The sequence below is a fragment of the Moschus berezovskii genome, chromosome 16, assembly GCF_049115385.1.
Source record: "Moschus berezovskii isolate FMDL1 chromosome 16, NW_MosBer_1.0, whole genome shotgun sequence".
Classification (NCBI taxonomy): Eukaryota; Metazoa; Chordata; class Mammalia; order Artiodactyla; family Moschidae; genus Moschus; species Moschus berezovskii.
The window spans coordinates 32,859,821-32,872,872 of NC_142475.1; the positions used below are offsets into that span (position 1 = coordinate 32,859,821).

The 13,052-nt window shown below is 35.6% G+C and overlaps 1 protein-coding gene across 15 annotated transcripts in view; it reads right to left on the reverse strand.

Moving 5' to 3' along the window:
• Nucleotides 1-13,052, reverse strand: part of TRPS1 (transcriptional repressor GATA binding 1) — a 280,216-nt gene that overhangs the window by 266,074 nt on the left and 1,090 nt on the right. For 3 of the 15 annotated variants that reach the window (XM_055432676.2, XM_055432673.2, XM_055432667.2), the window contains exon 1: nucleotides 6,797-8,237. The exons of 3 other annotated variants lie outside the window; for them this stretch is intronic. Coding sequence is in view for 2 of the 12 variants with exons in the window: in XM_055432665.2 (XP_055288640.2) it covers nucleotides 6,049-6,166 (118 nt within the window). In the remaining 10 variants the exon portion in view is untranslated. 9 more of the 15 variants (XM_055432677.2, XM_055432668.2, XM_055432671.2 and 6 more) reach the window with 8 other exon arrangements.

A 13,052-nucleotide genomic window follows, 5' to 3' on the forward strand; every position in this document is an offset into this window, starting at 1 on the left:
CTGCCAGACCCAGTGATCGAATCCGTGTCTCCTGCACTAGAAGATGGATTCTTTACCACTGAGCCACCAAGGAAGCATCAATATGGAATATACTAACTGATGTATTATATGATCATCAATTTCCCGATGCACATTAATGTGATATTCTATTCTCCCATCCATCACAAAAGGAAAAATAAAGATGAATGCATAGCAAATATTAAGCAGGTTTCCTCAACAAATATCAAAATTGTCTAGAGTGCTAGGTATAAATGAGGATGGTGATCAGACGCCAATTCTAGTTTAGTCTTTTATTTAACTAGCCATGTAACCATGAAAATTCTGCTTGATTGTCAGTTTCCTCAATTATAAAATGAGTCTGTTAGAATGGATAGTTCTCAGGTCCCTTCTATCACTCAAAACAGGACCAAATGGTCACTTTGACCAACACCTGAATTAAAGAAAAACAAAGAAACAAAATTTAAACTTGAGCATCAGATATAAGACAGACCATTCAAGGAAAATCCAGCCACCGAAGAAAGAAATGTTTCATTGGCCAGGGTCTACTTTTCCTCAACAAAAAAATATTAAAAGATTCTCAAGAGCAGATCCACCAGTGCACATGTATGCAACATCATACACTCGTGCATATGATGAAATGTATCCACCAGTCAAGGAGACAGGGGCACTGATCTAAGAAAATTCTCTGACTAAGCACTTCACTCTACATCTAACCTCAGAGAGGAGATGAAATTTATTCTCCTCTTAGTTTCCTTGTGTACATGGTTTTATCGATGGAACATAATAAACTAAAATGCACACATACTGTCGGGCTCACAAAGTTTGCTCCAATTTTATATAATCATCTTTTGTCAAAATAAAGACCAGCTATTTCTACAAAAGTATTTATGCAAAAAGGCCCCATTTTCTCCTACATTAGGAAAAGAAGAAGTATTGGGGAATTTTGTTCTTGATCTACAGCTCGAGGCTTTGAATTAAATATAAAAACACTGTCCAGGATCTTTCACCATATTCCAAATAGGTAATTTTTTTTTAAGTATCTTTTTCAAAATAACACATTAAACATGATCTGAAATCATCATATTAGCCTAATTTCACAACAGGTTTTGATTACACCAGACCAAAAGTTTTGGAAAAACGTTCGCCTGACATCACGGGAACCAAAACAAGGAGGTGGTTAGTTGAAACGTCCACATTTCTACCAGTGGAGACACCAAAATACTGTTAAACACACGGGACCGGAATGGAAATAATGTACTTTCTGAGAGTCAATTCCACATTCAGGGAATAGTCGGGTGATGTGTTCTGGTTACTAGTTTGCAATTCGGTATCTATTTCTTAGGGCTTGATGCACTTGCTCCAAATGAAAGTATTTCAAAATATTCTTTAACATGAATGTGCAAAGCCGCTGCTTCTTCAGGGTAGCAGCCTTATTTGGTTTACACAAAACTATAATTTAAGGATGCCAATCATTTTAAGCAAAGCAATCTGCAAAAATAAATAAATAAAATACAGGCAACACCAGAGACATTTCTCTTTATACTAAAACATTTTTACAGTAAAATATATCAAGTTAAAAGTCTTCACTGTATACACAGTTGAATTTTAAACTTGTGCATTTGAAAATATTTCACATTTTCTTACGAATTTTGGAAACTTCTGTAGGACTATCTTAACACTATTTCAAAGTTGTTTAAATTTTTTTTTCTTTCTCCTTCAACCAAAATTTTTGATACAAATTGCCTAAAGATATAACTGAGAAACAACTAAATATCATGTTATTTTACACAGTTCATAATTTTGGCAACTAACCTCAAAGAATAAATATATGATTTTCGGATACCATTCCTGTTTGAAGTAAAAATAACTGCGTGCAAATGACATAAGAAAGGATTTCTGCATAGCGACTCCTTAGAAATGACCAAAATATCTTATCACAGGAAGGTGTGGCAGGGAAGCTCCATTTCTGATGCCCTCAAAATGAGTTTCTGAAAAGATAACACACACATACAAGAATAAAAAATGAATGCAAAATTAATTTGCACTTTATGGGAGATAAAAAGGTTTCTATAAGTAGAAAACTCTAAAAAGATAAAGTATTTCCTCTCCTTTCTGAAAGGCTTAAAAAAACAAAACTCAATATTTCAAACTTACAAGCAATCCAAGAGAATTTGGAAAATATTTCTCTAAAAACCAATCCAGAATGCAGGATGTCAATTTGAAAATAATGGAAGCATATTTCGTTTTAAAATTTGAAAACTATTTGAAGACAAAAAAAAATTAAGTTAACATCTCAGTGATTAACTCAGGGGCTGCATAGCCAAGAACAACTTTCAGCACTTAAAACATAAAACTGTCAGTTTCCTCTGCTTGGAGACAAAACATACAGAAAGCAAATATTCACTGCTCTATTTTCCTAGACATGAAAGACAGAACTAACTTTATAAAAGGTGATCACTGAATATTTCTACCTATTATTATATTTATGCCATGGTTTCTAAAAATCAGTTACAAATTCCAAATCTCAGAACCATTTTCAGTAGATGGCTACTAACACTGCATTATCTCCCAAACCCTGATGGAAATACAGTCATTTATTGAACTTCACTACAGATCAAGGCACAAATATGTTAAACAGTCTATGCGTGATGTTATTGAATATAAGCTACCATAAACAAGTAAAACTCTTTACTAAAGATCTCAGAGGGCTGAAAGCATGATGCTTGGCATTCTGTTTCTTGCAAATCTAAAGCATATTGATGGTGAGCATAATTTAAGTACTCTCTTCCCTGAATCAAGATACATTCATTTCAAGCATCATCCATGATCAAACGATCAAATTCATATTTATAAACTTGGAATACAGAGTTGGGTGGAAGCACTGAGTAACTAAAATTGCCTTATTTTTTTTGCCAGAAAGATGTCACAGTTGGTGCTTACAATTGTTGAAAAATTACACCAAAACTTTATTTAATTTCATTGGATGTATTTCCTCATAGAAATGGAATGGCAAAGGCCTACTCAAGAGCAAACAAGAAAATCAAATTATTAGTTTACAGTATATAAACTTCTTTTTTATGCAGCTCTCTCCCCAAAACATAAATATTATAAAGAATGGAAGCAAAAACCCTAGAATTGGCTCATTTTTTTTCACTGAAAGGAGAAATCTTTATCCCTCCAAAACCTGAAATATTCGATCCCAAAGAGGAAAAAAACAAACAAACAAAAAAAAATGGTAATAAACCATAGCAGAAAAATTCAGAGGAAGCATGCTTGTTCTCAGCATAATTTTCTTCAGCAACCTGAGATGAACAACATCACGCTGCCCATGATCTCTGCTTACTCCTCTGAAAACCATCCAGAGGATTTTCAAAAAGGAAAATATTCTAGTTCTGCTTTCAAATGCCAAATTAACTTACTGGGCCTCCACTCCTGAAGGGAAACAGCACGGTAGCACACCAGAAGCTAGAAGATGCTTTATGTCACACAAAGCCGGAACTGATGGGACCCCAGTGGGCTTGATCTAACTTTCCCAAGTACCACAGGCAACGAGGCCAGAGTTTTCCATGTCAAAAACGTATAAATAAGTAAAGCCATACACAGCAACAGTTCCTTATGTTATAATGGTCTTGTGCAGTATCCAAGTCCCCCTTCTGTTCAGATATACATCCTTACAAATTGTTCTAAATAGGAACCAAAAATGGGAAAAACAAAAAGAAGGGACATCTGCTTATACCAGTATCTACCACTCTGTTTTCCATTTCTAATCATCATTGGTCTCACGTCTTAATTTTTATCATTGCCAGTGGAATTATTCAGGGAGTGAGACGAGCATGTATCCACCTGAGTAAACGTTAATGATGAAATACTGAACTATGCTAGGAGTAACAAGTACAAGACAGGTGTGTCGGGATGTACACAAATATGCAGAACAGTAAAGAGTTAAATGTCTGACAAAGTGAACATGCAAGATTATGCACAAACATTTACACAGAAAATGTGTACTTTATGATTTTTACTACTGGCTTGAAATCTTGAGTGACAGCTTTCTTACTTAAAGCTTATCAAAGTACAAAGAAAAAGTAAAATGTAAATAATGAGGGCACTCTTCCAACAACATAAATTGTCTTTAAGAACGGGACATTTCAAAGTAGAATAAACACTGATGGGACAGAGAGTAAAATAAACAGTTTATTGTAATTGAGGTTTAGATGACATCGAGTTTCTTAAAGTAATTTACTACCTCTTGCATCCAATGAATGTAAAGCAAATTCGTTCTAAATGCAAAAGAGAAACGTCTCCTTACTATCTGCTGATAAATTACAGAAAATGAGGTTTCATATTAACCCATAATTACTTAAATGCGTAATTACTTACACTGGCCACTTATACCTAAAGTTAGCTTCTAAAACGTACCTAAGTTTGCAAAACTGAGGAGTAAAATTTGCAATAATCTTTAAAAAAAATATACACTGAACTTCCAATAGTAAGTTAAAAACAGTATGAGACATAATCATTTGTGTTTTTCAATTTATAATTTAATTAACATAAAATTTTTGCAGCTAAATATAGAAAAATACACAATTTTTAACAGTCTCAAGGATATATCTCTAAATAACTGGTAAAGAACTATTAATCGTTCAATAATCAGACTTAAATGTATAGAGAACATTTAATAACATGAGCCCTAATTAGAAATTATATATATGTGTGTGTGTGTATATAAATATCACCAGTCTTAGTTTCCATCAGTTGAATGGTATTTTAAAAAATTAAAACAACCTAGATTCTCTTCTCAAAAATATTTCATGGTATCAAAGTAAAGCAGAAACAAATGCCAAAATCTCTTTTAGGACCTTCTGTATGTTCGGAAATTCTTAATGTTATAGTATTGAGAGATAAAACAGGCTGATATGTTTATTTCTACATCTTTCAGAGCTAAGGATATGTGAATACTGACATCATAAAGAAGTCACATGGAGAAGTTTGTTTTAATTTGTCTTGCCAATCTTACCCCCAGTTCAGAACCAAAATTTTAATTAAATAAACCCTCAAATAGGTGTTGGGATGCATTAGGTAATTAAAGTGGATATTACAAAGACTAAAGTCATTTCAAAAAATATGTAATATGTTAAAATTCCATTCAGCGCCTGTAATGCAAAAACATTCTATACGGGTGAGAATATAGCTATGTGCATGTACATGTACGCTTGCACGAAGTTACTGTCAAGTCACAAAATCATGCCCTGCACTTGTGCATAGCTTAAAGAAAAAAAAAGCTGAAGTAGATTAGTAATGCTTGGTCCCTTTGCACATGAAGTGTATCATGCCATAGAGAAATTAGATTCCACAAACTAACTTCTGCCGTCTATATTTACACTATTTATAGATGTATCTGATCTCAGATATAATGCATGCTTCTATACAGAAAAACAGAACTAGTGATTCGCAAGATTCACTGAAAGCCATACTTTGCAGAATCTATTCAAGAAACACACATTATAGTAAAAATGTTTGCTGATTTATAATTTTCATAAATTCTGTCCAAATTCAAGTGAAAAAAAACTCTGAAACAAAAATCTTTTTTCGTTTCTTTTTTTCTACAGCAGAAATATTCTTAATGTCTAAATAGCATTTGTGGTGTATCTATCATCCTATACTGGGTTCATTCTTGGTTACTATAATACTCAATAATAAAATATTAATGCTTTTTTTAAAGCTCGGGACACAAACATGTAATACAAATGTTTATTATTCTTTATAATTCTACACTACTCACTATCATGAATACAAATAATTAACAGATAAAGCAATTATAAATACAAATAAGAGAATCATGCTTCTATCAAGTAAAGGGAAAAAAAATCAGAAAATAAACTATGGACCCGTGTATATTTCCCTCTAATACTATTACAGAAGCCTTAAATAGCTGATGGTCTGAGTCATTTGTTTATTTGTGTTAAATAAAGTGAATATATAAGTCAACTTCTGACTTACTCAAAAGTATTTAGAACATTTTACAGAACTTATTTTGACTATGTCCATTACCTAGATACCGAAGTTGTTGTATTGTGTTGCTTGATGAAATAGGACATACAGCAACCCTCAAAACCAGTATTACAAGCCTGGCAAATAGCATCACATTTGTGTGACGCACGGAATCCATCACCCTAGGGAAAAACGTATTGGATCATAGTACGAAGTCTTTACATGTTCCATATTATTTCTACATAACGTTTTAAGATGACAGAATTGTAAACTATAAAGTGCTATTGCATAAAAAGATATATTCAGGAACAGCACTGTCACTTAACTGGTCCTCTCAATAGAAATTTGGGACTTAAAAAAAAAATTATCTGCAGAACTATTTCTTAAAATACACCGAAAGATGGCATTTTTGTATAAGGGTTTTTTTTTGTCATTTCTTAAATTCCTTAGTAAATTCAGTGTAGGTATAAGTACTGTGATCATGATGGCTTTATTATGTTTAAACTCCACTCATTTCAAACTTCAAGACTTTACAAAGTAGGTCATGCCTTAAAAGATTCATGGTTTAAAGTATAGAGTTAAATGTTTAGCAAAGTGGAGTCCACCATCAAGGTAGATCTTAGTATTACCCATGCACATATACTACATACATAAAACATACCTGCGAGAGCATGTGCACACATCAGCAGTAATTGAAACTTAACCTGATACTTCAAGCATTTGAAAGTATTCGTAGTGCTAGATTTTCTCTCACATTACAGACATACTACTGCTAATAACCAAAGTATTACACAAATTAAAATGTTACCTTTGTTCAAACAATACTGCAGTTCATTATATAACAGAAAGTGTCATCCTTAATCGCTCAGGAACGAAGATAGTGGTGGATTCTTGGAGAAGTGGTGCGGAATGGTTTGAGGCAAAACCGAAACATATTGTTTAAGTAAAGCTTAAGGGGAGGGGATCATATGCGCAATTGATGTATTTTTTTTTGGAATCATCTTCCACAAAGCCTCTCCAAACCCTCCCCAACACTGAACAGTAAACAAACTACTGATATTAAAGGATTGCAGCACTAAATACCTCCCTTTGCCTTTTTTTCCCTTCTTGCAAAACTTTATTACTGTTACCTCAGTTTTGCAGTAATAAACCAATATTCAATCAACAAAACTGTAATGACAGAGATTTATTTGAAAACTTTGTAAAAAATAAAACAAATCAAGATTCATGTTAAGATACTTTTGCTCTGCTGATGTGAACAAGTTATCGTTTAAGTTCCTACGGTTTTTCCTGACACATCCTTATGGTAAGGAGTGGTTAGCAGAGAAAGAATGTTTCTGATCTGAACTGAAGTCTATAGTTATAAGAAAAACTGAGAAAAACGTTTTCAGGTAAATCAAAACTGTCAAATTTTCACTCAGGGAACTCTTTTAACTTCCCTGAATATACGGGATGCTGTTAATGGTAATTACAAATACCTTAAAAGACATTTTAAGGTATCTGCGAGATACCTAATTTTCAGTATGCATTATTTCTAAAACACACTCTGTGTAAAAGGGGGAAAATAGAACCTCAGCACAAATTTAGGGTTAAAAGCGAAGTCCAAGACAAGTAATTGTAAGATTTAAACCAAGACAAGTAACCATTAAGATGTGAACCTTACAAACAATCCCTATCAGAAATTTTGATACTTCTGGCCCCTCAAATAGGGCAGAGGGCCTCATTTCTGGGTGCAGTGTCCCTCCAAGGAAGGAAAAACTGGTACAAATCTTTTTGCCCTCTGAAAAGATTCTCCTACTTGCTAGCTTCTGAAGTTGCCCTGATGTTAACCAACATCACCAAGATAGCTCTAAACTGGAGAAAGTTCTGTTTGCCTATACAAACCAGGAAAAGAGAAAATGACTATTTTATAAGAAAAAAAAAAGAAAAGAAACTAAAAACACTGTGTGATAACAGGGTTAAAAATTATCCCCTAAAATTGTGAGGAAAAAAAAGAGCCGCCCACACAAACTGACCCTTAAAATTAACGCTTTCAATCTAAAAAATATATTTTTGTAAAGTTTCACCTATTTTCCTTCCACTGCACATAAAAATGATTAATGTCAGAATGAAACTTCCACATTTCAGACTCTTGCTAACAGGTGTAGCATTCTTTACATAAACATATTCATTGACCTGTCGCCATTGATAATCTTAATTAATTCATCACAAATGAAACAAAAACAAATGTTTTACTCCCCCCCCCATAAGAAATAACGCAATACAAATACCCACTCTCCCCCAAACCCAAAAACTGTTTAAGTTACGGTAACCTGAAATGCACCATCCATCACAGAGAGCAATTGGAGAAATCCAACAGGGCTCAGCAGGAAAGATTTTTAATAACAGATTGAAAAACAGAATAAAAATAACTGCATCAACAGAGCCTTTCTTCCTCAGGCCACAAGCCCGTTCTTACTTGAACTTTTTTTTTTTTTTTAAATGGCATTTTGGCCACTAAAACCAATCCAGAACATTATTAAAAGTTAAAAGCTACCAATTACTTCTGTCTGTTCTTTTAAAGCAAAGTTTGGCATTACGTCAGTTGGTTTAAAGAAAACAAGAAAGAGAGAGAGAAAGAGTAGGAGAGAAAGTTTCCTGCTTGTATAAACTAAACCACCAGGGAAGGTGTCTAGCCACTTGTAAAGTATTTACTGCAGGTTTTTAAAGAGCTAGAAACATTTTAAAAATTAAAAGTTTTCTTTCTCATTTTTAATGAAATGTACTTAGCAATGGAAAGCGTTATCTATCATGTCTTTCTTTGGGGTATTTCGATGCTACTTGTATTTCAATCATAGCTTTAAGTCAGAAAATGATTTCCACTGATGCTTCAAATGTGAAGGGAATAGATAATTTTATCTTCATTTTTGCTACCTGGATTTGTGCTCTTAGGGAAAAAAAAAAGTTTAACGATAAAAAGTAGGCATTGCTCCTATAATAGCTACTGCAGCTGCAGTGACCATCTAGGCTTATTCATCTAACTAACTCTTAGCACTTCAAATCATTTTCATCCACAGAACCTTCTGCAAATTCAGCAAAGGGGTTTCCTTAAACCCAATGCTCTCTTTCTAACCTAAACCAAGTTCTACATTATTATATCCATTAGAGAACCAAATCAAAGGCCAACGAATTCGGTTCTCAGGAATCTGAGAATCAGTGAGTGATGGGACAACTCTAAAGGTGACCACAATAGCAACATTAAAGACATTATTTATAAAGGTCATATGTTAGTGACAGAATATCCTATACAAATAAACGGCCTAAGACCTACTAACACCCAAGGATAAATTTTTAAAAGCGGTTATTCCCTCCGCAAAACTCTTTGCTACTGAACAGTGTATAAAACACCACTTGGTATTTGAAAATATTTCTTTTACCTACTGGTTAAAGCTTTTAGGAGATAAATAATTTTGATAATTATAAAAAAGTCTCTGATTTTTTTAACGTAAAAATTGCAAAGTGCATTAGTATTCTCTATCTGTGATGACAGAATCAGACTAAATTTCTACTTGATAAAGGCTGTAAGAGTTTCTTCATATTTTATCTAAGGGGGACCTTCCAATTCCATAAATCATAACTAGATAAGTAACAAAGAATTCAGTTCTTTCTCTATGGTGGGATCAAAAGATGAACACAGTTATCACGTAGAGAGACAAAGTAAAACCAAGTCTAGACATGCCGTCATTAATTTCCCCAAATTTCAATCAGCAATAAATAAGGAAGCTAAATGAGTAAACAAGACTCAGAATTAGTTATCTAGGCTATTAGTACTGAAAACCAGCAAAAGAGGGGAAGAGAAAGAAACCTCAGTTACCTGGAAGCTTGACCAAGGATGAACAAGAGAAAAGCAAGTCCATAAAACTTGCCTGTTTTTATCAAATTGATTGTAACTTGTGAGCTGCAATATTTGGGACAGGACTGTCTGAGTTTATAGTTTTCTGTGCCTGCCAAAAACAGATGCAAACTACCACACTGACTGTCTTGCGGAAACTAAATTAAGCAAAGGCAAATACCAAGTGGAAAGTTGTCAACCTGTTGAATGAATAGCTGCATTTTACACACAGAGACTATCTTAATGAGAATATGTTTTAATGTGCACCAGTCATTTTCAGTACATCACTTATTACAAAAATAAGAATTTCCCCTTTAAATCAATTATAAACAACTGCCCCTAACTTTCTTAAAGTCTGGTACACACAATAGCATAGTCCTGTTATATTATTGTTATCAAAGGGATACTGAAGGGGAAAAAGTGTTATACACATGTATTATAAGAAACATTTAAAGGCTGGTTATCTGTATCTGTGCTAATTTCAAATTCAAAATAAAGTTTCAGCTCAAAAACAATCTGCTGCAAGCCCTCTGAAAACTTTCAGTAATGTTTATTTACTTCAAAAAAGAAGACAAGAGTTTATTAAAACTTACCACAAATGTACAGATCATTAATTGCAAATTATATTTCTTCTGCATTTCTTCTCCCTGGCTCGCTCTCTCCACAAGATACACACACACACACACACCCCAAAAATAATAATAACAATAACAGAAACATCACTGAAATATTAGAATCTTAAAAAGCAGCTTTTCCACAGATGCATTCACCTCCCCGCTTTGAAATTTTTCCTTATGAATGAAGATACTTTTGTGTGTAGCGAGACCTACCCTGAGGGAATGAGAGTATACTCAGGAGTGGTACGTGACTTAAAAGAAAAGTAAAAATAATACTGAAAATACAGTAGGACCATGTGTAACTCACTTATGACTAGCACTCTCATATGGATTCTAACCTATTTTTAAGCAAGTATGAAGAAGATGTTATAAAATCCTTTAAAATCTTACTCTTCAAAACACTGAGCTCTAAAATCAAGCCAGACTTCCCAGCCACGATGACACTCTTCTTCTTTTAATGTTACCTTTAAGAGACAAAGGACCAAATCGAAAAAGCAGCAAAGACCCTGGCAGCGTCTAAAATTCAAAAGTGACTAACGTTTTTGTGGGGAACTTGCTACGTTTCACCATTTATTCGGAGAGTGTCCGACTTCGTTACTACGTGTGGAAAAGCATTCTGCACACACATATCCTAACATATAACAGATAGATCAGGAAGCCATAAACATCAGCTCGCCAATGGTAAGTAATACTTTGCCAAGAGAGTATTAATAAAGGCCAGGAATGCCTCACATTTAGAGAAATCAAGTCCGAATGTTGGCACTAAAACACTCTTTCCCCTTCAGGAGTTTTATTTTCACATCACTAATATCCAGAAATCATCATCAAACTTTATCACGTTGGTGGCCCGGTATACAACTGGATCCAGAGATGTTTCCATTCAAGGGTATAGCTTTAAAAGGAAGTTATGAAATCTAAGGACAGAGAAGCTCTAAGGCCCATATGTTTGACTTGTTAAGATTAAGCACCTCATTAATAAACTTTCACTTAAAGGTAAAAAAAAAATTCCTCCAAATGTTGGTATCGTTTCCAGACTGTCCTGTCAGCATCACAACTTACAGGAAACGCTTCATCTTCCCATACAAACCCTGTATTTATTCACAACGCTGGCATACGAAGGGAAAGAAAAAAAGCCCACACCGTTTTAGAGCTAGTTAGCTTTTATATATTAACTGGTGGAATATCTGAGAAAGTGGTCTAAGCAAATGAGGAGCATGTCAGAAACTTGACAACAGTGAGCTCAGGAACTTTCATCCTCATTTTGTCCACGTCAAGAACTGGCCGCCCGCATGACTTTTTCTTCGCTGCCCCTTGCATTTTTAACTCTGGCAGGCTTTTCTAAATGATCAACTTTTCCTAAAACCAGCAGGAAAAGTAACATGATGCCAGCCAGGATCCATAGGTTTTAACCGAAGAGCTGGAAAACTCGAAAAAGTGGTTGGAAGCTTCCTAGTTTATTTTTGCTTTGGACAATCAGATTTTCAGCCAACGACCAGGCCTAGAGGAAGCATTTTGGGGTAATTTTGTCTCGGGCCCTATCTGTATTTTCCCTTTGTACTTAACTGTCGCTCTCAGCCCCTTTCCTGTTCACCTGGTGCGTTTAGGCAAGTTCAATGAATCGCCAAAAATTCAATGAATCGGCCTAACTGGTCTGCGATTTGAACGTCTCCGCTAAGCTTCTCACTTCACTTACCTCACTTAAAACTCTAGCCGTGATTTTCCAAAATAGGGTAAGGATGAACACGCTACTATAATTTTTATTCATCATTAAGCTCCATCGCTCTCACTCAAAAAACTTTCAAAGTCTAAATTCTGAGGCCTAAAAAGATATGAGGAAGTAAAGCGAGACCTAACATCTAATATTACGTCCAAGATTTCCCTCTGAAACCCACCAGTCCCTCTAGCCCTCTAACTTAAATTGCTTTAGAGTCTTAGGGCCATAAAACAGTTACTGACTTCCCTGGGGAAAAGGGGGAAACACCACCAGCTCACACAGGTACTAACAACAACAAAAAAAGCTTTCCCAGCCACAAAAACAGCTTTGCACTTCAAACGGCTCCCACCGCCGCCTCACCCTCAAATTATTCATGGGGTCCCATAACCCTGGAGTTATTTGAAGGGACACCGGTGTTTGCCTTGGCCTTTCAAAGATGCGTCTCTCTAGAACCCAAACAGGAACTGGACAGAAGGCGAAGCGCCCGGCTGCCTGGATGTCCCACCGCTGTCAGGCATTTCATCACCGGCCAGTGTCCGCTGACCCACGACCCAGGGCGCATCATCCGCACCGCAGAGGAAGTCTGCCCCTTCCTCGGCCCCGACGGAAGCGCCCCGGCGGCGAGGCCTGCCACATGGCACCGACAGGGCACAGACCCCTCGGCCCAGCTGCCCCGAGCCGCGCAGGGGCGGGGGCACCGAGGGATGCGACACCCTCCACCTCCAGCCCAGCTGGGCCTTTAAGGGAAAAAAAAGTTTGAAGCCTGGCTTTGCAAACTCTTCAAAGCCAGCGCCAGTCCTGGGCTGTTTTCCCACTTTGGGGAACCACACGAAGGCCCCTCTCTGAGACCCTCCCGACCCTC